This window comes from Leptosomus discolor, chromosome 5, assembly GCF_034619465.1.
Source record: "Leptosomus discolor isolate bLepDis1 chromosome 5, bLepDis1.hap2, whole genome shotgun sequence".
NCBI classification, from domain to species: domain Eukaryota; kingdom Metazoa; phylum Chordata; class Aves; order Leptosomiformes; family Leptosomidae; genus Leptosomus; species Leptosomus discolor.
This window is the reverse complement of record NC_141395.1, coordinates 40,642,207-40,669,114: the sequence shown is the minus strand read 5'-3', so window position 1 is coordinate 40,669,114 and position 26,908 is coordinate 40,642,207. Positions and strand designations below refer to the sequence as shown.

Sequence of the window (26,908 nt, the reverse complement as noted above, 5' to 3'; positions counted from 1 at the left end):
AGATCAGGTTGCCCAGAGCCCCATCAAGCCTGATCTTGAATGTCTTCAGGGTTGGGGCCCCCACCACCCCTCTGGGCAGTGCTTTACCACCCTTGTGGTAAAGAACTTCTTCCTACTATCCAATCTAAATCTACCCATTTCTAGTTTAAAACCATTGCCCCTCATCCTATCGCTACGTGCCCTTGTAAACAGTCCCTCCTCAGCTTTCCTGTAGGCCCCCCTCAGGTACTGGTAGGCTGCTATAAGGTCTCCTCAGAGTCTTCTCTTCTCCAGGCTGAACAACCCTAACTATCTCAGCCTGTCTTCATAGGGGAGGTGCTCCAGCCCCATGATCATCTTCATGGCCCTCCTCTGGACACGCTCCAGCAGGTCCATATCCTCCTTTTATTGAGGGCTCCAGAGCTGGATGCAGCACTGCAGGTGGGGTCTCACCAGAGCAGAGTAAAGGGGGCGAATCCCCTCTGTTGACCTGCTGGCCACGCTGCTCTTGATGCAGCCCAGGATGCAATTGGCTTTCTGGGCTGCAAGTGTGCATTGTTGGCTCATATCCAGCTTTTCATCCACCAGCACCCCCAAGTCCTCCTCAGCAGGGCTACTCCCTTGTCACATTATCCCTTAGCTTGTATTGATTACAAGGATTGCCCTGGCCCAGGTGCAGGACCTTGCACTTGGCCTTGTTGAACCTCGTGAGATTCACATGGGCCCACCTCTCCAGCTTGTCCAGGTGCCTTTGGATCGCATCTCATCGAGTATCTGGGTAGTCGGAGAAGCTTCCATAGCATGCAACACGGTAAGCTGCAGCTTGAACATTTGGAGTGTTCCTCTTCAGTAAACACATGGTCTGCAGTAAGGAATCGTTTTGTATCTGATGGCCCCCGTCATGCTGGTTCCCCCTTCAAACACAGCCTGCCATTTGGAAGCCTGTGCACTACGGTGGTTTTCTCCCATGGTTAGAACTGTGCAGCATGTCTGCGTCCTGGTGGTGAAAGGTGCCTGAACTCTCCACGCAGGGTTAGTTCTTGTCATCAGGCAGAGAATAGGTGAGCCTTTTGATCATCAGGTGAGCCCTTTCTGAAGTGAGAAAGAGCTGAATAAACTGACTGGAGCAAAAGAAAATGGAAGTGATAGAACAGAGCTATGTGCTCTGAAGTATTGGTGTTTCACAAAGACAAGGGTACATCTGCTTTTTAAATTTTTTTTTTAAAGGATTTTAATCAGATGTGTGGCAGCCAGTGAGCTATAAATAAATCAGTATTTTAATTAGTCCCTGAACCTGAGTCCCTGAGCTATGAGTTCTTGCAGTATATATCTTACATTAGTAACACTTCTTAAATGGCTTTGCACACGGAACTTCAGTTATCACCAAAGCAAAAAATAATCAGAATAACCAGGGATTCCATGAAAGTTCTTTAAGTGTAAGAATTGGGTACCCATATGTTGATGTTGTGTTCCATTACCTGTTTTTTTATATACAGTCTGAGTCATTCATGCATACGGTAATCACAAAATGCAGCTTGCCCCTCCTGGGGAGCTCTGGGGGATCGTTTTAGTCTTTTAATTCTCTGTGTATACTTTGGACTGTTTGTATGCAAGTGGCAGGAGACGGTTAGCTGTGTCAGCACCGATGCTGGCCAGGTGCCAAGCTGCATCTGCTTTGCAAGGAGACAACAGGCACTTTATTTATGTAGTAGTTTATTGCGGGGTGTGAAGAGCTTCCGTTATTTCTGTGGCCTTGAAGAAGAGCTGAGAGTGCTGCAGTGAGCCTAAAAGGCACCGCTGCAGGGGCTTTGCTTCTTCTAATGCAAGGTAGTACAAGCCTTGTTAATAGGGTGATGTTGCTCTTAAAAGCTCTAATTACTAAACAGGATCAATGCAGCAGTACCTTGTAATTCCTCCACCACCCCCCCTTTTTTTTTTTCTGTATTAAACAAACAATGCCTTTTCCTGTAACTCACAGTAAGGAATTACTTGCCTTGCCTTTTAGTAACAGAGGCTTCAAGGTGTTTTGATAACATTTTCTGTTGTGTACTTGATCTTGGCAGTAAAGATGCTGAAATGGAGCCCTGTCTTCTCAGTGGGGCTCAGCAATGTATCGCTTCCACTTGTGCAGTCCTGAAATGTCATCTGCTTGGGCTTCCTAAAGGGAGAATAAATATCTCCTTGGACAATGGTGATAAAAACAAACACCTTTTTCCTCTCAGAAGTTATCTACATGAGTAGTCTACATTGGAACTGCTCTAATATTGTTGACCCCCAAAACTGAGTTGTTCCGTGCTTTAATGTATCGAGCCATATGCTTTCTTGATTCTGCTTTGTAAATCTTCTAACATTTACACGTGTAAAGTTTTGATTCCAAGTTCACTTTTTAAATGGCTCGTGGAGAAGGAAGGAAAGGGGAATATCTATTGGGTTGAAAAGTTGACTTTCCAGCATGCTTATGTCACTTGAGAGTGCGATAGTTCACAAAATCCATGTACAGTAATCATGAGTGCTTAACACTGAATTTAAATACGATTTTCTTATATTATGGGCATTATTAGGCAGAAACCCAAAACTGAACTGTTCCCAAGCCTGACTAACAATTGTGAGAAATTATATATTGAGAATGGAGAATGATGCAAGTTAACTTTTAAATTAAAGCGTACAGTATCTTTTCACTGCAGCCCTTAATTTTTTTTCTCAGAATTTTGTTTCCCACTTCTATCACTGTTCATTAAACAGTGAGCAAAAGGCAACAGTAGTTTTCCTGCTGCACACAGCTTTGCCAGCTTGTGTTCTCATTTGTGTTACCATGTTTGTAATACAATAAAAGCCAGGAAGATACTTAAACACAACATGGGAATATTTATTTGTCTCTATGTATTTTTAAGAATTCAATATATCTGCATGAAGTTTGCTGTTTGAGTATTTTTCTTTAACATTTTACTCATTATCCCCACTAGTAATTATGGTCTGCTGTCCTTGCAGTTACTGCAGATATGCAAATGTGTCATGCTTAATATTAAAGCGTTGTACTAGATATAAAGTACAGATCTTAAGACTACTGCGAGCAAACATCAGGCCCATCTGTACAGATGAAGATACCTGAGCTAGTGGTATGCTTTGGCTGAGATGGACTTTTTAATACGAATTGCTGGAATCTCTCTTTTTTTTAATTAATAAACTACTGGTGAAAAGCAATTATTTATACATTTGAAATAGATACAGAATGCAATAGTATTTACCTGAAGAATTTTTGAGTAAAGGAAGGCATGATAGTAGGAGAGGGCACGTTTTGCTACCCTGAGAAGATGACCTTTTGTATTCACTGTCTCCCTTCTGGCGGAGTCTCAGAGGGCGGACACAGGCAGTCAGCATGCAGCCTGGCCTGGTGGGCTGCGACCAGCAACTGTGTGATCCCACAAAGTGCAAGACTGAAGATTTAAGTGCCACTTAATGAGTGTGCAGTCCTCAGGTCATATAGAATCATATCATAGAATGGTTTGGATGGGAAGGGACCTCAAAGATCATCCAGTTCCAATCCCCCTGCCATGGCAGGGACATCTTCCACTAGACCACCTTGCTCAAGGCTCCATCCATCCTGGCCTTGAACACTGATGGGGAGGGGGCATCCACAGCTTCCTTAGGCAACCTGTTCCAGTGTCTCACCACCCTCAGGGTGAAGAACTTCTTTCTTATATCTAGTCTAAACCTGCCCTCTTCCAGCTTTCAACCCTTACCCCTCGTCTTACATTAATGCACAGTCGTGAATGGTTTTTTTTTTTTTCATTTGAAGAAGCTTATCACATTCTCAGCAAAAATAAAATTACAGATGCAATTTTCATGGCAGCAGTTATCAGCGTGCTCAGACTCTGCCTTCTCTCCCCTGCATTGAAGGTTTATGGTAGGCTTGTGTCCTAGCCCAGCGACTGACAGCCTGGGTGTGCTTTTGGCCCCTCTGGAGCGAGGATTTGCTGCAATGCTAACTTGCATTTCAGAGACTGATAAGTTTGTTCAAGCAATGATATTTGGCATAACACTCATTCCTGAGCGAGGATACTTCTGACAAATCCTCTTTAGACCTGACAAAGTTTAGCAGTGGTTTTCCCCTGCTGACTTTCAAAGGCTTATTGCTTATGGCTAGTGTTAAGGTGGCTCTCATTGGAAAAACAGACGGGGACGCTCTGTGTTGTTGCCTGCCCCAGCCCAGCCGATCAAACTGGTAAAATGGGAGTTGTAGGAGGGATTATAATGACTGCAGTACTTTCTGGGGTTTTAATCTGTTTTTGTAGCTAACCATCCTGTGTTCAGCACTACCTATTGTGAGAATTTTTCTTCAGTGTGGGCTATATTTCTGTTTCAAACTGTGCTGTACTACTTTAAGAGCAGGAAATTATCTTAATTTGATTTTCACCAAAAAAAAAAACAAACCCAAAACCCCTTGCGTTTATGAGGAAGTTGATCTAAGTGCAAGATCTTAGATGAAGCTGAGCAGTGACAGCCACGTACTGAACAGGCTGCAGTTGTTCTTGTACCTGAGTATGGTCTGCAGCAGTACCAAACAGCAAGCATTTCAGATTTCCCTTCTTCTCTAGCCTTGTTTAGGAGGCTGGAAGCTGGAAATTGTGCCTTAGCCCTGATTCTGGCATTGATTTAAAGATCACTTTACTTGCACCTAGGGTGTAATGCTTAACTGTCTCAGGGTCTCTGGTCTTTTCAGTAGATGTTGGAGAGTTGTCTTGTTGGATGCACTGTGATAGTGCTGCGGGGGCTCTGATTTTGGCCTGGATGCTCATCGGTGGCAAAGAGCTTCAAGGGTTAACCTGCTAGCTGACTAAGGGCTGCAGAGTAGAGAGAAATACTTTCTCAAACATTGTACTAAAATGTTTTTATTATCTATGAAAAATAGACAGTATATCCATATATGGACTTGTGGGATGATTTTGCTCTTGTTAAGTTTCCAGCTGTGGTAAGCCTCTGATATTGCTGACATTTTTGTAGTGTGGCTCTGGATTTATTCTGAAATAGCTGTCAGAAGAGGCTGAACTCTGATCCCACTGTACTTATTTTGCAGAGCGCAACCTATTTCCCTTGCCAAAACAAAGATATGCGTGCTAGAGTTCCTCAGAAAATTACTTACTTTTCCTGCTTTTTTACACACTAAAGTACAAATTGCCCAAATTGTTGGTGAAGAGGAAGGTGATCCGTGATTAGAGACAGACCCATAACCTTGTGGAAATGAAAAATCCTATAATGTCCTACAAATTAAAGGTCTGGTATGATTAAGTGAATTCCTCTTTAGATCTCCTTTTCTAGCAAGTATTCTGTTAGTCCTTTATATTTGTATGTGCAAAAGTCCCAAAGCCAGTGTATTTGTATGGAAAGCTATGCTGAGTATAGTACGGTGAAGGTAGAGGGGTTGGTTTCAGTCGATTTAATCATTACAATATTCTTTATTGAATGACAGTACAAAAGGTATGTACTGTGCAACTTCAAATAAAAATGCACATTTTTTTCCTGACCTTTCTCTATTTGATTTCTTGCTGGATCAAATGCCAAAGGGCTTGTCAGGGACCGGGTGAAGGCTTAAACCCTGGAGTTCCATCTGGTGGCTGACCACTGTTGGAAAGCACAATTTATCTTTGTAAAGGAGTGATACTGTGAATACATTAGTCTAAAGATGAGCAGAATGAAAACCGTATAAAATATTAATCTAAAATGGACTTCTGTCTTTCTACAAGCCACTCTACAGCTTTTAGTGTATCACGGCCACGTAACCTTAACATTAAATGCTGCTTGTTTCAGACTGACTTCTTGCTTAGAAAAGTGTTGTGTAGCAGGAGGCATCTTTGTAATGAAAGGATACTATGTTAGAATGAGGAACTGGCTTTTCTCAAAACAGATTAAATTTTTAAATGTTAATATTTAAATAAATTTGTAGTGTTACTGTTTTTGAGGAGAGAATGCTCTGAGTGTTCCACTGGTGGCACCAAATGGATGTGTATATGACAGCATCACTAGGGAAAATGAAATCTCCTGTTTCTTTTGCTGTTTTGTGTTTTGTTTTTTTTTTTAAACCACCTCAGTTTTAGAAGTAACTTAATGGCTTTGTTTATTAAAGATTATGCCACCACAGAGAATTAGGAAAGATTGTTTTGCAATAAACGTGTAGGAAGCTTCACAGGTGAGGTTATGAGTGCTCTGTGTAGAAATGTCCACTGTATGCCTATCTCTCACCACATTATCTTGAACATTTTCACCTTTGTAAATGGAAGCTTTTATTTGACTCATGTGATGCATCATTAAAACAATATCAATATTCGTCCCCTTCTTTATCTCATTAAAAACTGTGATTGCACATTGTTTTAAGAAAATAGAGGAAATTCTGCAAATGGCTTAAGGAAAATAATATTTTGAGTTGTGCCCTGAACCCATAAGGTAGACTTCATAAAAAGTGGTACATAAACTTGTGGAGGTAGATTTGTGCATGTGTGTGTGTGTACACTAATCTTTGGTAAGATGCCAATATTTACACTGCCACAACTGTCTGGATAAACAGCAACTTAGTGTTTGGCTGGGCTAGAAGGCTGCCATATCCACCACTTGGAGCTGTGTGGCATGAAAATAATAGACTGTTTGCAAAAGTCACTCCATCTTGTTTATGGGGTCTGAACTGAAGTGTCTGCCTTCATTAGTGACCACCTCGTATTGCATCCAAATTCAGAGATCGGTGCCCCACCCCACCCCCCGTACTTTGTGTATTCAGTGTCTTTGGAAAGTTTGTCTTTATATCAAAGTTTTTATGCTTTACGTCTGGCTTATTTTAGGCTTAGGCTTTGAAGCCTAAGTCTTAAATTCTCTTAATGCTAATTGTAGGGAATTTATGATATGATACGTATTGTCAGTGTAAAAGGATGACTGGTAATAGGTACCTCTCAGTTCTGGGATTTTTTTTTTTTTTAATAGGGTACCGTGAGTAATGTGAAAAATAACGAGTTCATCCACATATTGCTCTCTATAATTCAAAGAAGAAAATGCTGCATCAGATCTCTCCTGATTTTTTTTTTTTTTTTTTTTCAGTCATTTCATAAACACCACTTACTTTGGCTCTTGATCTGGGGAAGATGTTAATTTTCTAGAAGTCTTTTGGGAAACCGTCTTGACTGGTGCTGAATGTTCCCTGAAAAGGTTGACATGTTCTGGACTTCCTGAGTTCTGCTGAACTTTGAATTTCATTCAGTCCCTTTTATACTTGGTTCCATTTTGGATGGAGATACTTATAAAAAGATTCTGTTGTGAAACGCACCTTTTTTCCCCTCTCAATAGCAAAGTGAATAATGACAAAACACATGATTTTAAATTTTTGCTTTTGGGATCTTGTATGTTTTGTTTGCTTTCAGAGCAGGAAAATGTTGTCAGGATGGTTCCCATGGCGGGGGCAGGGGCAGAATCTGCTCAGATTGTATGTGGGTTTTGGTCTGTAACTTTAATTTTAAGCATTTGAGCTGTCTGTATACATGGTAACTTTCTGTACTAAATGCTGCTTTGGCTCTGGTTTGTTTCTTCTAGGCTAGTTGTAGTGTAAGATCTGTCTTCTGAATGAGTAAATTTCAATGAAGTACTGAAATCATAAGAGCTATTTATTTAGACTTTGAACTGGTCCCTGATATTTGACTTGAGGGTCAGTTTTTGTAGTCTCAGCCTTACTTGGATCTTTGCTTGAAATCACAGTCACCTTTTGCCTTGAGCAGAGAATGCTCATCAGGTGGTTTAAGCTTTAGGTTAAGGTGGGGTTTTTTCCATTCTTTTGGGAGCAATGCAGACACACTGCAGTCGTTTCAGTATAACCTGGTACCTTGCTTTTTGGAATGGGGGAGGATGTCCTGGCAGGCTTCAGAGGTAGCCTTTTTTTAATTAAGGTCCATAAAAAATGTAACTTCAAGAAGCTGTTTTGGTCTGGAAATCTGTTGATCTTTCAGCTGAAAAACTTAACCTCCCTACTCAGGTAAATTGTTATTTGGGGTTCATTTGAGGCATATTTTTAAATTGTTCTAAAGTAAATAGGAGTAGCTGCATATGTCAGCACAGCAGCTACATGCAGCCATTTTTATGTCCAGGGAAAGAGCAAGCTTTAAGTTCATGCCCATATAGATCTTTATATTCTTGCATTGTTAACTCATAGATCGAGTGCCATCTTCATGTTTCGAACATGGTAATGCAGAATATGGAAAAAAGTATTCCTTTGTCTCATTTAATAGACTAAATACGTTTTTTATCAATAAGTATATTCCACTTAATTACATACTGCTTATAAATATGAGGTGATTTGTCCAGCCTTGTGCCCTGAGACGACAGCCAGGAGACTGTTGCTGAGTGAGCTGACTGCTTTTTGAGTGGATAGAAATTGCTACTGAAAAGTCTTTTACAGGTTGAAGAAAACCCTTTGTGATATTTTACTGTCCTCTCTTGTCCTTTATTATATACTGATTCCTACTAAATCTTTGTTTTACAGATTGAGGAAAGGCCAGAAAAAGACTTTGAGAAGGTAAGAAGGGTATTCTGAGTTATTATACCAATAGCGCTTTCTTTATGGTTTTTTTGGGGAGGTAGAACTCGCAGTGAGTGTACCAAAATCTTCTAGAAAATCCACCATGGGGCAAAACTTTGAATTATTGGAGCCTTCTACTACTACATTTTTTTTAAGACAAACTTTTAAACCTTTAGTTATTCAGAGGTTAAGTAGTTGACCTTCAACAACAGTTCACTGAAATTTCTTTAGGCTAAGCCACATGAATACTGTTTTTCTTTATTAGATTTTAATTATGATATTACATAACAATAAATAAAAAAATAATAAGAGGCAGATAATGCAGTAGTAAGAAACTGGCTTAGTGCAGAAACCTCAGTACAGTAAAACAGTTAAAGTGGCTACTGCTGCAGAATAGATAAATATCCATGAAAGGAGAGGAGCTTGAGGGCTAGTCAAAAGCATCCACAAAATGTACTATTACAAGTTTTGAAAATACCTGCAAGGTGATACTAGTCCCTAAAGACTTTGTCTAATTTAGAATTAATAGTTAGAAGCTAAGCCATGCAGCTCCTATTTCAGTAGTGTTTAAATACATCTGATCAGCCTTTTCTCATTAGTTTCCCTTGTTAAATCTTGATATTTTGATATTTTTTTTTTCTTCTTAGAAAGTTACATTTGCATAATTTAGAAGTACAAGGCTTGGTGTAATGTGTGTATTTAAAACAAAACAACAAGAAAAACAAACAAACCCTCCTCCCCCCCTGCTGTCAAAAAAACAAAACAAAACAAAACCACCACAAAAAACAAACAAACAAAAAAGCACAAAAAAACCCAAACAAACAAACAAAAAAAAACAACCAAACAACAAAACACCACACAATGTATCTAGAAAAAAAACGTTATAATCACTGTTAACTGTGTGTGATTGTAGGGAGCACGTACTGTTTCAAGTTTATCAGCAGCTACCTTAGCTTCTCTGGGTGGGACTTCATCACGAAGAGGCAGTGGGGATACATCGATCTCAGCTGATACAGAGGCATCTATTAGAGAAATTAAGGTAAGAAATACTTAAAAGCAGCACCAACAGTTAGGAATCTGTCTCTTAACTATGGCTCTTCTGATCACAATGTTTTTATGCCTTGTATTTGTTAAATGGATAAACTATAAGATTACTTGAAAGTAGTGCTGATGTTCCCATTGCTGACTATAGAAACTGGCAGTAAGAACTGGGACTGACAGGCTAATGCTTACTAGGACTGTCCCCCACAATGTTATTAAATAGACTAAAATTATCTAACGGGTACTATTAAATATGCTTTAGACTTCTTTTTTTCCAAAAAAGAAGCTGTCTTCTCTCCCCCTTTTGGCAGTTCTGACAAAATGATTTGTGTGCTGTAAATGAAAAGTAAGAGCTTTATTAGAGAGATGCTGCTGGGAAGCTAGTGCATATTGCAGGAATATTTGGGTAAAGCCCTATGGTATATGATAGCAGATCAGACTGATCATAGTAGACACATCTCACCCTAACCTAATGAAATAGGAAATGGACTCAATATAGTACACTGACAGGGCAACTGAAATAATGCAAGAAGCACTGTGCTTACTGGATGCTAATTTGGGGAGGGGGCTGTGGTTTATAATCTAATTGGTGATTCCATGAAGTTAAACACACTTGAATAGCAAATAGCTATGCAGTCCAGTGTTTGTATCATTGAGGGCTAGTCTTGGTAGTCCACAGCTAAATCGTTTTTTGTAATCTGTTTTTTTTTAATGCTCCTTTCTGAAGACTGTTTTAAAATGGGGAATCTGAATTCTTTTAACTTCCATGCAGGCGACTTACAATTCTTCTGAAATTACAGCCAGTTAAAACATCTGGAAAATTTGTATTAGGACCTCAGATACAAACACGTCTGTCCCAGTTTCAGCACTGTAAAGCAGCTGAAAGATAGCCATTTGCTGGTGACCAAGGACAAAAGAGGAGAGAGACTGTGAAATAAGACCTACAGTTAAATTTAGTGTGACGGATGGTTTTCATTCAAACTTCCCTACATTTCTAGTACAGCCTGTATTTCAGGCTTGCTTTGACAGCCCTTACCTTTAATACCAGAATTCCACAAACAGGGTGATAATCAGTGAAAGGGGTAGAGAAGGTCTGTGTGGCTGTGGTGTTTAATTGTTGGAGGCTTTGAAGCTGGGTCTGCATTTTGTCCTTAACATCGAAGATTTCATTTTTTCCAGTCAAGAAGAGTAGAATTAGCATAAACTTCTAACCAAGAAATTTCATTGTCCAGTAAGGCTTCAGGTTAGGTTCAGACACTTTACCTGTGTGGTATAAATATTTAAATGAGAATTTTGAATACTTGCTTTTCCCTATCAGTTGCGCTTCTGCCCCTTAGTTTCAGTGGCATCATTCACCTTTCTCAACGCTTCTCTCAGGATATCTATGAGTTAAAGGACCAGATTCAGGATGTAGAAGGCAAATACATGCAGGGACTGAAAGAAATGAAGGTACTGGTTTACTGCAGACTGGGAGTGTGATCATTAACACCAGCTAAACATTCAGAATGTCACTGTGAGACCTAGAACTGACCTTGCATGCTTCTCTTCTGGAAGGGGTTGTAAATTGTGTGAAAAGCGTTTCATTAACTGGAAAAACGATTGTGATGAGAAATGCTTCCAAATGTTAACTGAAAGGCTGCTGATTACTATTGCATGTTGACTTTGCTGTTTTGAGAAGGTAATCATTCTGCTAGCGAATGAAAATTAGTAGTTTTTTTTATAGTTTCCTAATCCAGGAAACCTCCCAATATTGGAAGATGAGCTAGAACTCACGTCCTACAGTGCCACGAAAAATTGGAGTTTAAAAGCTTGTATGTTTTTGTTTTGATAAGGTCCAGCATGCCTTTGGAAAGTTGTGCGTGTGAGGTGATGACTGTCATTTTAGTTTCATATTTAGATCACAGAAGACACCCTTAAATAATTCTTGTAACAAAACCCCTTGTAACAAAGCTTGTTACATAAAGAAGAATGAAGTTGCACCAGTTGGCACTAAAGAAGTGCTTACCGCTTCCATGAAGCAATAAACAGATTTTGGTCCAACAACTAACTTGTGCATCCATGTACCACCATCTGCTAAGCAAGCAGCAACATGAGTTGCATTTTTTGAAAAAGGCTGTCTTGTAAATATGTATGTAGACATCCAGGCATATAATGCAACATTTATCAGCATTAATTGCTGACTGTGTCATCAGCTCAACACTGTGACAGGTGAAGATGCTGCCATCTTAAGTGAGTTGTCAATGAAAAAAGATAGTTTGGCCCTTCTTCTCTAAAATCTTTTTTTTTTTTTTCCCCCCTGATCACTATGTAGCAAGTGTAGCAAAATAATCACACTGCATAAAAAATGTAGGTCACTTTTCAATTCGTGTCCCTTAGACTGCCTTTTGTGGTGATTTGTACCTAAGCCACACTGTTTGATGCTAAGAAGACAAAACATGGCATGCTGAAGGAGTGGTACAGCACCTCCCTTAACTTCTTACTTGTGTGTACTTCCTTTCCAACTAATTCCTGAGGTTTGATCCTACTACTGTTTACAAGTCCTGGTGGCTTGCCTTTGCTTGGTATTTCTCATCCTTGGGCTAGAAAGTGCACCAGAACACAGTTTGTGTTTGGAACTGTACAAATTCATGTCCTGAAAGACAGATTATCTTACTTGTCAATAGAAATGTAAACTAAACAGATTCGAACTTAATTTTGCTTTCATCTGAACACTATCATCCCCAGTTCCGTTTATTGAATGAAAAAGGAAGTATATGAAACTCCTCTGTGCTTTAGATGTAATTATTAGAATTACTTAAGTTCCAAGAGAAGTTGCTTGCCCTGTAAACTAAAATGTTGACATGGGTGTCCTCCTTGTTTGTATATTTGCACTGTTTTGTTTATGTAACTCTTATTTCTGTATTAATATCAAATAGTACAAAGTTTGACTTCACAAATGGAAAATTATCCTAATCTTTATTTTGCCATCACTTGTTATGAATATCTCAGAATCTTATATTCAGGTCAAGTTCATAGGAGGGAGTTTTCAAGACCCTGGGAATTCTGTCTTACAGAGTAAATTTGTAAAGAAAGGATGTGATATAGGAAGCCTAATGAAAAATGATACATCAGGTCACAAAAGCTGCAGCTTTTTCACAGCAAATTCTAATTTCTGAGTCAGTATATTCAGTGGTTCCCACGCTGCAAGGATCCCTGAAAATTTGTGTGAAGTGGCTGTCAAACTGCCTTAATTTAAGGCCTAAGATCATCTAAAATAATCTTAAATCAAAGCCAGTTTACCTTTAAAAAAAAAATTCCAACTTGTCATCTTCAGCAGCTGCTTTGAGCTGCCAGTGTGCAGGGGCAGGGGGAGGAGGGAGAAGGAAGAAAACTCTGAGAAGGCAGAAGCTGAAGCAGCAGAGAACAGGAAACATTTTATCCGTCCAGAGGTAAGGTTCCTTGCTTGCAAACAGAAGTCTGGTGGTAAGACAGGGAAGGTTACCCTCACCTTGGGACAGTTGGTAAGCCTCTCTAGCATATGATTAGCACTGGTTTCTGTAGGAGTATTCAGCATGCTTGTGGTTTAGCACTTAATTTTCTTGTTCAAGTGCTTGGTTGGCAAGGTATATTTTATAACTGACTCTGACTGTGGTTGCTTATTCCCTGTAGGACTCTCTAGCCGAAGTTGAAGAGAAATATAAAAAGGCTATGGTGTCAAATGCTCAACTAGACAATGAAAAAACAAACTTCATGTACCAAGTAGATACCCTGAAGGATGCTCTCTTAGAGTTAGAAGAACAGCTGGCAGAATCCAAGCGGCAATATGAAGAAAAAAGTAAAGTATGTATATAGCTGTGGCATGTTATTTAACAGCGAAAGATTTGGGAGGGGGCGTGGAGACCTTTGGGAGGAGGCAACCAAATTATGATTTAAGATTTTAAATAAGTTACTGTTTTAGTTACTTTTAAAGCAAGTAGAATAGCAGCATGTTATGTGCTTGTGATCATACAAATGGGAATCTTCCCTCAATTTCTGTCTTATAAAGCAATTTCTGAAGAAGCAAAGAAAACTTTTAGATGATAAGGCTGTTTTGGTATTATCACATGTCCTTTTATATTCTATCTTTAAAGTGAATTCAGAGGGTTTCTTCATAATGACTTTTGGAGCACTTTTACACACAAAGCTCTTTTCAGAAGGCCTGTGGGAGAGTTGTGCGGTTTATATAGTTAAGGCAGCTACATGGTTAAATTAAATTTCACATGAATTCAGCATCTGACAGCTAGTGAGTTGGTATTAAATAAAAAAGCTGTGACTTGTGTTAGTTTTTCAGAACTGGCTCTTTAGCTTGGAGCATTTGACTATATGGGTTGTTTTTTTTTTTTTAAGTCTGCGATGTCTGGCTAACTTTTAGTACACTGCTGTGTGGAAAGAGTGGGTTAAATTCCCCTCCATTCATCTGTGAAGTCTGTAGGACTTGAGTGTAAAAGCTATTCACTGCAAGTCTGCTGCTCAGCTTACGAAGCTGGCTAAATGCTGTCTGTCACTTCTACATTTGATGGAATAATAGTTTCTTGGAAAAAGGACAAATAAAAATTGTACTCTTGTGGGATTGTGATTAGAGGAATATTCAAGAATTGCGTTGCAATAAGGATTTTCTTTGTATTTCAGCTTATCTCCTCTTTTTTTTTTTTTTCCATGGGATGCTATTTTTGATCAATAAAATCTCATGAATATTTCATTATTCATAGGAATTTGAGAGGGAGAAGCATGCTCATAGTATATTGCAGTTTCAGTTCATGGAAATTAAAGAGGCTTTGAAGCAAAGAGAAGAAATGCTTGCAGTAAGTAACCTTTTTTTTTTTTTTAATGACAACTTTAATTGATATGTTCCCAGTTAGCTATAGGAGTGTAGGAGGTGAGGCATGGAGAATTTTATTCCCTACTCAAATTTCTCACCTGAAGAAATACTAGTGTTTCAGGCCAAACAGGTTCAGAGTTGACTAATAGAAATAATACTTTCATAAGTATCATCTGAAGTTGGACTTCTTTTTTGCCTTGTCGAAGGCAATGAAGTAAGCTGTGTCTTGCACAGCTGTTTGTGAAGATGCAGAGGAAACCAATGGGACTGTCTAACTTGTTTTAAGTCATCTTGTGGATAGCAAGATTGTCTTCAGGAGCATAGGTTTAGTTGAGATGTCAGAAACTGTGAAACCGTGCATGTAGATACTCTTTAGCACCTGACTTTCTTCATTCTTTGGCATCACTGCAATCTTAACCTCCTTTGTTAACCTGTTACCTGCTTTCTGTCTTCTTGTTTTGCTCCTGTCTCTCAGGAAATCCAACAGCTGCAACAGAAACAGCAGAGCTATGTCAGGGAAATTTCTGATCTTCAGGAGACAATAGAATGGAAAGACAAAAAAATAGGGGTAGGACTCAACTCCCGAAATGTGTTAAAGAGTGGCACTGTCGTTCTTCAGTTGATCCTCCTTTTGCAAAACCTCATGAATAAAATCATCCTTTAGTGACTTTGCTTGGTGTGGCTGTCTTCCTATATTACCAGCGAACTAGCAAATAGAAGATTTTTGTGTTTGGCCAGTGTCATAAAATCCAAGAAAAACTTAGCAGCTGGTCTGATTTCAAAAGCTAGGGTAATTTATTTGCTGTGGTGTGCCATTTGTATTTGCCATTTTGAGAAAGGAAGTGCTATTTATAATGCAGTTCCATCAGCACTGAATTTCTGCTTATTCAGATTCAATTTGCAGACCGAGCAGAAACTGGAGTGTGATACAGAAGCAATAGAGCTATTTATGGGCTATTGGGATGAAAGTCTCTAACTCTCCCTTGCTTCTAATCCCTTCCCACTACCCTCTATCGAAGCCAAATGGAAACCCACTCTTAAATAAAAGCATGGCTTTCTTTTTTAATGATGAGTACTGAAAAACCTTCTGAATATAGAAGAAGAAAGAAATCTGGCAACTTGCCCACGTTTGCGATGTCCAATAACTTGTAGCAATTTGAACCTTAAAATTTTCTGATTTTTGGTACTGTTCTATTTGTGTATTTATATAGAAGTACTAGAGTAATTGAGTAGCAAAATATGCATTTGTACATGGTACATCCCAGTCTAAAGATGACTTATTGGCAGCTTTCAAATTAATTGAAATGTATTGCACTCATGATGGTAACACATGGAACAAAAAGACTATTAAAATCTGCTGGGCCTGCTTTCATGCCCTTCCATTAACACATGGGATTGCACTATGTCTTCAATGTGCATGTTGAAGTAATAGGAATATGAATTAGCTTGTCTAGCAGGTAACAATGAAAAGTGGATCCTCATTTGAAGGATCCCTAATGAACGGTTGGGCTCTGAATGTCTTTAGTAGGAATTTCTGGTTGTTGAATAAGCTGTGCATTTCTTGGATTTGAAGTTTATCTGTGTGTATGTAAACTTGGTCCTTTAATTTGTAAACTTCATCTCTTTCATACGTGCCACTTCCATGAATCTCTGAATATCTTAAATCTGCTCATTCTTGTTTACGCTTGCTTTTCATGTTCTTTACTTGTCTCCTTTTCTTTGCATCTCCTCGCCCTCTGTCTGTGTTGGGAACTCAGGCGTTAGAGAGGCAGAAAGATTTCTTTGATTCCATAAGGAGTGAGCGGGATGACCTTAGAGATGAAGTGGTTCTGCTGAAGGAGCAACTGAAGGTACGCAAGAGGAATAAAAGAAACTTATATTCAACTGCTGACCTTTTCCTCCTGTACGTTTTTTCAGGATATTTTAATCTAGCTCAGCAGCAAGAATTCTATTTTCATGTTGCCTGTAAGTTGCCATTTCGGTTTCTGTATAAAGTCCTTCCCCCTAATATTGACTGTGAGCTCTTAGTATAGACTGTAGTACTAAGTAGTTGCTTTTGTAGGAGATGCCTCTCTGAGGAACATTTTACGCAGCAGATTTACATTTAAAAAAAAAAAAAAACCCACAACCAAATCCCACAACACAAAAAACCTGAGAACTGGAGAACTGTAATATTCTGTGCTCTTTTCTGACTTCCAGACATGTTTAATGGAATGATTGAAGCAATTGTTTATTGAGAATATCAAGGACAAGAACACTGGAACAATCCTTCCCTTTCTGAACAGCAGGCTCTAAAGCATTGCTTTTGCTTCTCCACAGAAACACGGAATAATCCCAGACTCTGACATAGCCACCAATGGGGAGACATCAGACATTCTTGATAACGAAGGACACTTGGACTCTTCCAAAACTGTTCCAGGCACAACTCAGGCATTAAAAACAGGAGGGGATGGGATGCTAGGTAAGTACTCTGTATCCTTTCATACCTTTCTGTCTGTCTGTCCATTCATTCATCTTTGCTTGGAGTTTGGGCGTTTGTTAGTGGGACAATTAACCCATCACGCAGCATGCTACTTGTTGAATCACTTCCTGTGCATTTTTCTGCTTAATATTTATTACCACTTCAAGTATGTTGTGCACTTTCCTGCAAAGGCAGACTTCATTTTGCGTTCAAGGTGACAAAGGACGAGAACACAAATATTACATTACAGATAAGTAGCAGTCATTCAGATTACTATTTAAGGCCTGAATTTGAAAATTGTCCCACAATAATTCTACTGTCGTTCAATATTTTTCAGCACATATCCTAAAGAATCAGAAAAAAAAAGGAGCGCTTTTAGTTTCCTATAAGGAACTTGTATGTTGGTTCATTTCTATACCTGAAAACTGTAAGCGTCTGCTGAACAACAGTGCTGGGCGCTGTTAAAACGCACTAATATATGAATTCGTTGTTCTTGGTATCTAGTACTATTGAGCAGTTAATATTAACACTTCAACATTTTTATTCTTGTAACAGGATTAATGATGTTAAATTCAAAGAACATGGAATAGGAAGGAGAAATCTGGTTGGCAAAAACATTGTTCTTAGACACTCATGATGAATGGCCACTGAGAGAACTTTTATACTAGTGGAAGGAAAGCAAAGAATAGATTTTTTTTATTTTTCCCCCTCCTGTTTCTGTTCTAAATGAACATACTAATAAATAACAACAGACAGCCAACTGGTGCAAGTGCAAGTTATCTTGCTTTTAGCTGTTGGCTGCTTTTTCCTCACTGAGTTTTTTGTGGAAACAATCTGGAACACCAAAACCAAGGTAAGGGTATATTTTTAAATGTAACATGTTTTCTGTGTCTCCTTATTCTGTTTTTGGTTTGGGGAATTTTTTTTTTGGAATTAGGTACAACATAGACCCAAAAGCTAACTGCTGAAACCACAAACACTGTTGTTCTAATACTTGTTGCTTCTAAATACAAGTTGAAGACAAACTGTTACCAAAAAAAAACCAACTCAAAACCACAGAAGTCCCTATCCTTCTGGGTCGATGAAGTGGCTGTAAGGGTTACTAAGTACCTGAGCTTCGATCTGTGTTGGTAATGTTAAACAGCTGAACCATTTGCTTGCCAATCAGATTTTACATTCAGTGTTTGTCATATACATTGATGATGCCTGTTTATGATACTTACTGAATAATCCTTGATTACTTCATTACAAAGGGATCAGACACACACTCTTCCATGCATACAGTGGTGTTAGGGTTAAAGTTGCAGAGAATATTACTGAGAAAATAATCTTTACTATTAGTGTTACATCTGCAAGTATTACTGTTAAATTGCACTGCTTAAAACAGTTGCTTAAAACAGCATCTACAAAAGCTGTTATTCACACAGCCAAGAGCATAAGTCTTTGACTTTACAAAAACACAAGCCAGCACCAGAGAATTCTTGCTTTGAGAGGGTGGTGGCGAACTTCACTGATCAAAAACTCGAAAACCTTACTAATTCAATCGCTGCTTTGCCTCACATAATTGGCAAAAGCTGATCTTTTATTAACCTATTCTTTGATTCATTCTCTTTCGGGTTTTAAGTGGGGAGGTAAGTGCTATGGTGTGGTCCCTTCAACTTTCTCAATGGTCTTTTAGGCAAAGCCAATGAAGTGGAGATGAAAAATGAGATTTTGGAGAATATGGGGAAAAGAGAAATCTTGCAGAATACTGAGCGTGAGAAACACAAAGAGGAGTCTGAGGAGCAAGAAGTACAGACATTGCATGCTGATGAAAATGCAAAGGCAGAAAAAATGGTTGAAGAACGTGATGCCCTGTCAACAGTGATGTTACCAGATAGTAAGTTTACAGAACAAATTCAAAGCCTTACAGAACATGTATCAGGGAGCACTTCTTCAAATAATAATAGTGATGCAGATGATTTCAGAGAGGAGACCAAGTCCACAGGCACAGCAGTCCAAGAGCCTGTTAGTATGGAGGCTCAACACTATGACTTAAATGCAAGGACAAATCAGAACTTGGAGGTGGGCTCCCTGCAAGGTCATCAGATTTTTGAGACTCCTCAGGAAATGCCTAGTGTCTTAAGTACAGAGCATGAACTGGAAGAAGCTGCACCTGAACAGGAAGAACAAGAGAATCCTAAAACTATCCATGCCCTGAGTGACAGTGAAATGGATCAAGAAGCCAACATTACAAGTGAGAGCGGAGAGTTGGTTTCTAACCAGGCAAGGCTACCAGAGGTTACAGTAGCAGCCTCGCTTAGTGAAGAGGTGAATGTAGAGGGACCCCAGCACTTAGACGAAAGTGCTGAAAACAAGGTTACAAATGTCTTGGAGGAAACATTTGTTGAAAGTAAGGACTGCACTGATGGAAGGATTGATAAAACAGGAGATGATAGAGCTGAAGAAGAAAATGAGGCTGGGAACACAGTTCAGGGTCAGAGGAAGGAAACAGAATTTGTGGGTTCAGAGGGGATGGAGTCATGTGAAAGTGGTGTCCCAGCAGACACAAGTAAAAAGGAAGGTGGAGGAGATCAGGCACTCATCCAACCAATTTCTTCAGAGGACAGTCCTTCAGCATCATCAGAGGAACAAAATATGCAAGATAAGACTGAACTTGAAAATGCTACAGCTGAGAAGGATGGACAGAAGGAAGTATTAATAGAAGAGTTGGAGGTGTGTTCAGATTCTGAAGAAACAGGCAAGCAAGACAAGCCATCTGTGGAGGCTGTAGGCTGTATTACTGAGGTAAAAGGCAGTGTGCTGCAGGAGGCAGACACAGACGTTTTGAAAGAAGTCTTGACTCGGGAAACCAGTTTAGACCCAAGTCTTTTAGATGAGAAAATTAAGGAGTCAGAATTGGAAACAGGGGATGAGTCTGGGAAAGGAAAGGAAAGTAGGACAGAATGGGTAGAAGATTTAAAGCCAACGGTAGAAGTTCAAACAGTTCAGTGTAGTGAAGAAACAACAGTGGGAGAGAAAAATACTCCTTTAGAAGGTGAAGCACAGAATGTAGTTAAACAAGAGAAAGGTGAATCTAAAGAGGAGTCAGCTGTAGATGTTAGTGTAACTACTGAAAACAAAGTTGATAAAGCAACATTGAAAGAAAATGAGCAAGAGTTAGAGCTTGCAGACCACCACAGTGGTGGATTTGCTTCTGAGGAAGGTGCAGATAATTCCCTCGCACAGAAAGCTGAGCAGGATAAAAATGTTAGCGAACAAGTTAAATTGGAGGGTCAAGCAGAGGAAAGACCGGAAGATGATGGTGATGCATTTGATTTTGATGAAGAGTCAAAACAGATACTAGGAACTGATGAAAAATGTGATGGAGAGAAAGCTGATACACAGAAAGCAGAGGGTGATGGAGCAAATGGTGCTGTCAGAAAAACTGCCCAAACAGACGAAGCCGGAGAACGAACAGACAAAACAGAAACTGAAGATGCCTTCACTGAAGATGACAGATTGCAGCAAGAAAAAGGAGATGAGCCTGAAGAAACAGGGTGCTTGCAAAGGGAAGCATCATGGAAAATTGAGAAGACTGATGTGATGGAAGATGAAATCAAAGCATCAGATTCTAATAAAGTCGAAAAAATACCAGATGAAAATGTTTTGGAACAGGATTTGGAAAGTGCTGGCAATAACAGGGATGAAAACAAGGAGGATTTGCAGGGCAGTAGAAGGGGTAAGGGTAAATCCCGAGACGACTGTACAATATCGTAACTTCAGAATCTCAAGGCCACACAAGTTACATGCCATTTGATCAGTCCCAGTACAGAAGCATGCACTTTGCACAATGCATCAGTCCTTAGGAATGCCCAAGATTTTTCTTTATAGGTAACTCTCATCATAATAAATGTTACATAAGCGGTAATGGTGCAAGTATTAGGTTATTCGCTGACATACTTAGGCACAGGAAATCATGCATGGGTTTGGTTTCACTGTGTCTTAGGTTTAAAGTTTATCACCAAAAGAGCAAGCTTTACAAATTGACTGTTCAAACTATCTTGCAAGTAAAGTACTTTCAGTTGGATAACTGCTACTGAGGAATTTCTATATGAAATTCTTTTTTATTAGCCTAGATGGTAGATGTCTTGTACTTACGTGCATTGGATCTATGTGAACTTGTGTGCATACTTGCATGTACATGCATTTTATCTACAGTAAGTACATTAACACTTCATGAAGGAACTCAGTAGACCAGCAACACTGATCTGATGTTGAAACTTCTTTCTGAATGATTAAAGTCTAGGAACCAATTTTTAAAATTTTTTTTTACTATGGAGAAAAAGACAGACTCTCTCATTCCACTTTATGTGTATTTGTAATATGGCCCTATTCCAAAATATAGTTAGATCACTTAGAATCTGCTTAGTCTAAATGCTTTGGAAGAACAATATACAGTTTGAAGAAAGTGCAACATACAGGTCTTAGTTTGCTGAAAGGAATAAATGTATACATGCTTACTTCATCTAGGCACTTTGCACCACAGTAGGCCTTTTACACCATGTGTCACATGGATTTTTTTATTTTTTCCAAAGTGTCAATACACACTGTAATGTGTGCTTAGATTTGCTATCAGGTACTGTCTAGCTATAAATATATAAAATATCTATTTTTCCAAGAAGATTTTTGTTTAAAATTGCATTTCCTTAGAGCATTCTATTTTTGCAAACTATGATTCTGAAAGAATGTTTTTATCTCTCAAAAATTCTTACCTCTTCCTTTCTGGAAAGAAGATAACTTTGCATGTCTTAATTCCTGTTGGATATCAGACCAAAGACGATTGTCATTCTAGCCCCCATTGCCTTTTTGAAAAGCTGGAGTGCTTTGAATTGCTGGCATAAATGAGACACTTTGACTCCGTTGGTATATTTCTTCTTGCATGTTTGCAAGTGCTTGGGAGGAAGAGCATGTTTTGCATACTTAAAAATTCATTTAAAGTTGTTTTAAGCAATCCCCAGGGAATGCAGATTGCGGAGTTTGGGGGGGGACTATGGAAGCCTGTATTTGTGTTGGTGTTATAAAGTTGATGGTGTACAAACAGACTGCAAAATTTCAAGATGTATATCAAAATGTACTGAGCTGTATATAATTGAAATAAACATATTTTTACTTTAAATTGCCTGTCCAGAGCACTGTTTATAAACCTGCATAAATATTTATTTAAATATATAATTTCACAAACATTTTTCTGCAGCTTTGTTAAATTTATAGACAGCTAGAAGAGCTGTCTTACTGGGAATGGGCAGCCTTGGTGTCTGAGGACCTTTAATATATGATGGCACCCTTAACTGTAAGTCTGTAACAGGACTGTAAACCTGTAACTCTTTTCATATGGCTTCTCTCCAGCTTAGAACTGCTCCAGTATGGTTTCTGTAAGTATTAGCAGTTGTTCTTCTTAAGGGTTTAGACTAAATGCTTATCTAAAAAGTCACAGATCTTAAAAGCATCTCTTGTTACTACGTAGCAGTGTTTATTTAAAAGATCTGTCTCTGCTATACTCACAACAGTAATACATGGTTTAATGTTGAAAGTATTTTAAATGTATTTATATTTAAATGTTAAATACACTTAAATATATAATTAAACGTGCTTACCAGGCTTCACCTATGTTTCTGGATGGATCTGTAAGCAACTCTGAGTTAAATTAGGCACATGCCAGCATTTCCTGTATTTTTCATACTACATTGTTCCTAATAGAAATGCTTCTGGATGGTTGAGTGAATTAATGGTGAGCTGATTTTAACTAGTTTTTCCACTGTAGGGAAAAATAAAAAAAATCTCTGAGAGGTTCTTTTTAAAGCCAAGTCACAGAAGGACAAACAACTCTAGTCTTAACTGTCCACATACCAGCTTTTATCCCACAGTAACTGGCCGACTCTCTGTGAAACTAGAGTAGGAGCAAGAACGTGGACAGGCAATGCAGAATAGCTGATGTACTAGAGATCCATCCTTGAATGTTAGCTACTTGGTGCATCTGTTGGAAGCTGGTCCCTGACTTCTGGAGCTGGGCAAGTACCATGGAGGAAAATGTTATGGTATTCTTTACCTCTCTGGCTTTTGCTTGAGTATGTCCACATTGAGGGAAAAGGGGAGGTCTCCTTGATAAATCATCTTAAAGGGAACAGCTAGATGTTATATTCAAAATTTAATAATTTAAATATTATTTGCCAACTAACATTGAGTGAAATGTGTGCCATTAGAGAGGGAGAGGAGACAGTGTCTGAGGAGGAATTACTTTTGTAAAGTTACATAATTGAAAACAGTTTTTGGCATTTTCCCTGCAATATCTAACAGATAAAATAAAAGATTTAGCTTGTCTCTTTCTTCGTTGGTTTTGACTTTCAAAGACAGCAAAATATCAAAATCGGCATTTTCCTGGTCTAACATGAAACCAAAATGTCATGAGAGAAACTAAAATCAAGATTCGTATGTGCTGCTATTACATTACCCATCTTGTTTTGAGCAGGGACAGCCTGCTGATGTGTGCTGCAGTGAGCACCACTCTCAGTGTATAAGGCTTTTGTCCTTCAGAATAGCTTCACAGCTCCAAATGCTCACTGAGTTTTCTGTTCAATACCTAGGGGCACATGTAGCCTGTAGTCCAGGTTTGTGCATTACTGCGAATTCAGAGCAAGCCTGAAATGCTTTCAAAAGCAGTAGCTGGAGAAACTTTTTTTTCCCTTATTCAGCAAGTAATAGTGAAAGGCCTTGGTCATTACTTCCTTTATTACGGAAAAGAACAGTCCTCCTGTCACCCTAAAAATCAGTATCGGAAGCGTGTGCCTTCTAAATCCTATGCTTGTTCACTGTCCCACCAGCCTGTCCCCAGCAGTATCTCTCTTCTGAGAAAGAGAGGAAGGCATTTCTCAGTATTTGTTGTTGTTGTTTTTTCATGATCCAAAATAAATTGATAGATTTGAAGAAGGAGTATTATCCAACCTGCTGTTGATCTGACAGTTGGATTCTTGCAGGCTGCTCTGAATAGCAGCTTGGGGCTGTTGGTGTGATTTCATGGGACGTCTTCCCACCCTTCAAGGACAGGTTACCCTTTTCATTTGCGTCAGGATTAATTACTTGCTGGGCCACACATCATGCAAATCATTGAGGTTAAAAACAGCTGCTTCCCACTCCACGCTTCCCTCCAAGTGGGAAGGGACATCAAGGATCTGTGGCTGAGAAGGGGATGTTAGGTCAACTGTGCCACTGAAGTCACACCCTAGTTAGCAGTACCTTGGGTCGACTGCAATACCAAGGTAATGAGAACAGCAGAAGACGCTGGTAACAACCACCCACCCCTGCTCTGTGTCCTGCTCTCTCGCAGGCCTTCCCAGGACCCAGCTGCTCGCATCAGCCCTCTGTTAAGCTCCTTTGCGTATGAAAGCCATGAATTGGTGCAGTGAGTAGCCTGGGAATCATTTTAACAAAGTTAAATTTAAATGAGATGAATGTCACACTCTGATTATTCGTTGTAGTATCTGTGTATGTGAAATAAGGACAATGACAGTTACAGACAAGCATTTTAATTAGCTGCTTCAAGTCCTAATTCAGTAGATTGCTTGTTTCTGCTCACCCGTTCTCAAAGTCGTCAGAACCTTGATTTGTTAAAAAAAAAAAAGTCTCCTAAATGCAAAATTAAGGTGCCTGCAGAGATACCTATTAAAGTAAGTTTTCTGTGTTAGTGTGGGGTTTTATGACACGTGAAACCTAAAGGACCTTCATCTATACATGCAGAAAATTTTTTGACATGAGTGGCAATTTTAGCAAACTTGTATTTTCTGTCGTCTTGTAAATCCTGCTGTCAGCATGTCATCTGTCCCAGTGAGGTGCTCCGATGTCAATAATGAGGGAAGAGAGAACCTGATGGTGAGATCAGATTTAATTTATCCCAAAATGCTGACATCCATTTTGCAGAGAAAGGGCTTGGGGGAAGCTGATGTGTTTCCTTACTGGAGACTGGAGGAGGTGTCCTTTTCCTTTCTTCAGGTGGGCGTATTTCACCCCACAGCAGTGGTTGTGTTAATGAAAATTACTTAGCTGTGTGCATGACTAAGTTATTTTCAGGACTGAGGTGGATTATTTGGCCCCTTTGGAGTCAATGAGTTTAGGCCAATTTTGGAGTGGCCTAGAGGTTTCTTTCTGCGTCCTTCCTCATTCTCTTTCTAATCCTTAGAACTTCATTTCTTGATCTCTGCTGACCCCTGACTCCCAAGCCTATCTCCAAGTCTGAATATTTCTGACCTTTCTTCTACTGTTTGCTGTCCTTGCTTTATTCATTGACTTTTATTTTTCTTCCCTATCTTTCATCCTTTACGGAATTTCTGTCTTAAGCTTCCTTTCCTTCCTATATAGATATGTGAAATTGTTTTATTATTTTGAAAGGGTTTATACTTGTAAATTTTTGTTACTTTAGATAGTTTACAAAAATGTGGTTTGTTTATTGGTTTTGTTTATTTTGTTCTTCCCATATCAATGCTCAGGTGTAACAATGTTGGGTGTGTTAGAAATGGCTAAAATAAAAAATTAAAAAAACCAACATAGGACTTGAGGAGGTTCCAAACAAATGCATGGAACTGCTGAACTGGGATGTCACTTTAAGATCTGTATTTTGGTATTGCATCAGAAGCCAAGGTGAAGGTTTTATTCCATGTGGGAACTTGTATACCCAGGAGGGGAATGACATACCACATTATTACTAACTAATGGACTGTACATGCCTGCCATATAGAGGGACTTGCATTTGAAAACTTCAGTTTTCTCCATAATTGGATTCAATACAGACTCTTTATTCCCTTTACTGCATGTGTTAACAAGAAAAAAGGGGCAACCTCAAGGCTTTGGCATGTTCAGGATTTAACAACAGATGAAGACTGATATTTTTAAAGCTTTTCAAAAATACTTAACAGAATTTACCTCATAAAAGCCCACCAGCCTTTTACCTGTAATTTGTCAATTGCTTTCCTTAAGTTTACAAAAAGACCTTTTTCTTCAGTGACCTTTGGATTTTAATGATTTAATTAACAGGCCAGACCTTAGATGTGGAGTTGAGCCCTGAACATCCCGAGTTCTGCACTGGTAACTGCTTGCTGGCAAGGGAGGCAAGCTAAATAAACCTGTAATAAACATACAGATCAAACTGGTGGAGTAAGACCTGTCTGAGGTCAATATATCCTCTTCTAATAAGTATATTTGAATGCTATGTTCCAGTGTTCTTCTGTTGAGGTGTACCTGAACAAACTAAGCTTGTTACTTACTGAGGTGAAGTAATTTTAGTGATAAGAAAATTTGTGAGTACCTGCTAAAATGCTTTCACATTTTGCACCCCTTAATGGGGAAGAAAAAAGCAAGTGATGTGGTTACTTAACTTCCTAGTTCTTTTTTCCAGTTGTCTCATTCTGTAGTGTGCACTTTATTAACCAATGCCACACACATCCACGTGCTGCTCTATAGCACTGCCAAGTTCAAGTGTAGCAGAACAGTTGGTGCAGACTGCCCATTGCCTGCTTGATGTTTGACCAGGAGAACTGACTATGAAGTGTTAAAGAATGTTTTACCAGACTGCTGTATCTGAAACAGAAATAATTTAATGGGCAAAAGTTTTTCTGGTTATAATACTGGAGAAAACGCAAAATGTCATTGCCATGCTGTTTAGGAAAACAAGTGAAGATTTAAAGTCTGAGAATGTGCTTAGCTATGGTTATAGGTGTTTACAGTATTTTCATTATGTTAAACTGTAAAGATTTGTAAGATTTTGTGTTGCAGTTGTGTTTGACCCTAGAGTTCTTGCATGCTAACCTAACATAGAAGATTAGCCTCTTTGCATGCAGCTGGGTGCTGCTACTGCCATGACAAGCATGTTCTGTGAGAATGACATAAGCTCCCTTGGCTGCAGCCCTTTCCCAGCCCTGTTTGTGGCCTCATTTCCTGTGGTACGTGCATAACTACCTTCATCATTAGTTTCACTAACCTTAACAGTTCAGTCTTATATCAGATGCACTCTGAA

General features: G+C 39.0%; 1 protein-coding gene across 3 annotated transcripts in view; it reads left to right on the top strand.

Moving 5' to 3' along the window:
• Positions 1 to 20,896, top strand: part of LOC104350969 (uncharacterized) — a 102,496-nt gene extending 81,600 nt beyond the window's left edge. The window contains exons 12-19 of one of the 3 annotated variants that reach the window (XM_086465004.1): positions 8,492 to 8,524; positions 9,441 to 9,566; positions 13,217 to 13,387; positions 14,296 to 14,388; positions 14,881 to 14,973; positions 16,163 to 16,255; positions 16,725 to 16,866; positions 18,545 to 20,896. In XM_086465004.1, the coding sequence (XP_086321130.1) occupies positions 8,492 to 8,524; positions 9,441 to 9,566; positions 13,217 to 13,387; positions 14,296 to 14,388; positions 14,881 to 14,973; positions 16,163 to 16,255; positions 16,725 to 16,866; positions 18,545 to 20,625 (2,832 nt within the window). In that variant the 3' untranslated portion in view covers positions 20,626 to 20,896. Of the gene's footprint in view, positions 1 to 8,491; positions 8,525 to 9,440; positions 9,567 to 10,945; positions 11,018 to 13,216; positions 13,388 to 14,295; positions 14,389 to 14,880; positions 14,974 to 16,162; positions 16,256 to 16,724; positions 16,867 to 18,544 lie in introns of all 3 variants that reach the window. The other 2 variants (XM_086465006.1, XM_086465005.1) reach the window with 2 other exon arrangements.
• The last annotated feature ends 6,012 nt before the right edge of the window (positions 20,897 to 26,908 follow it).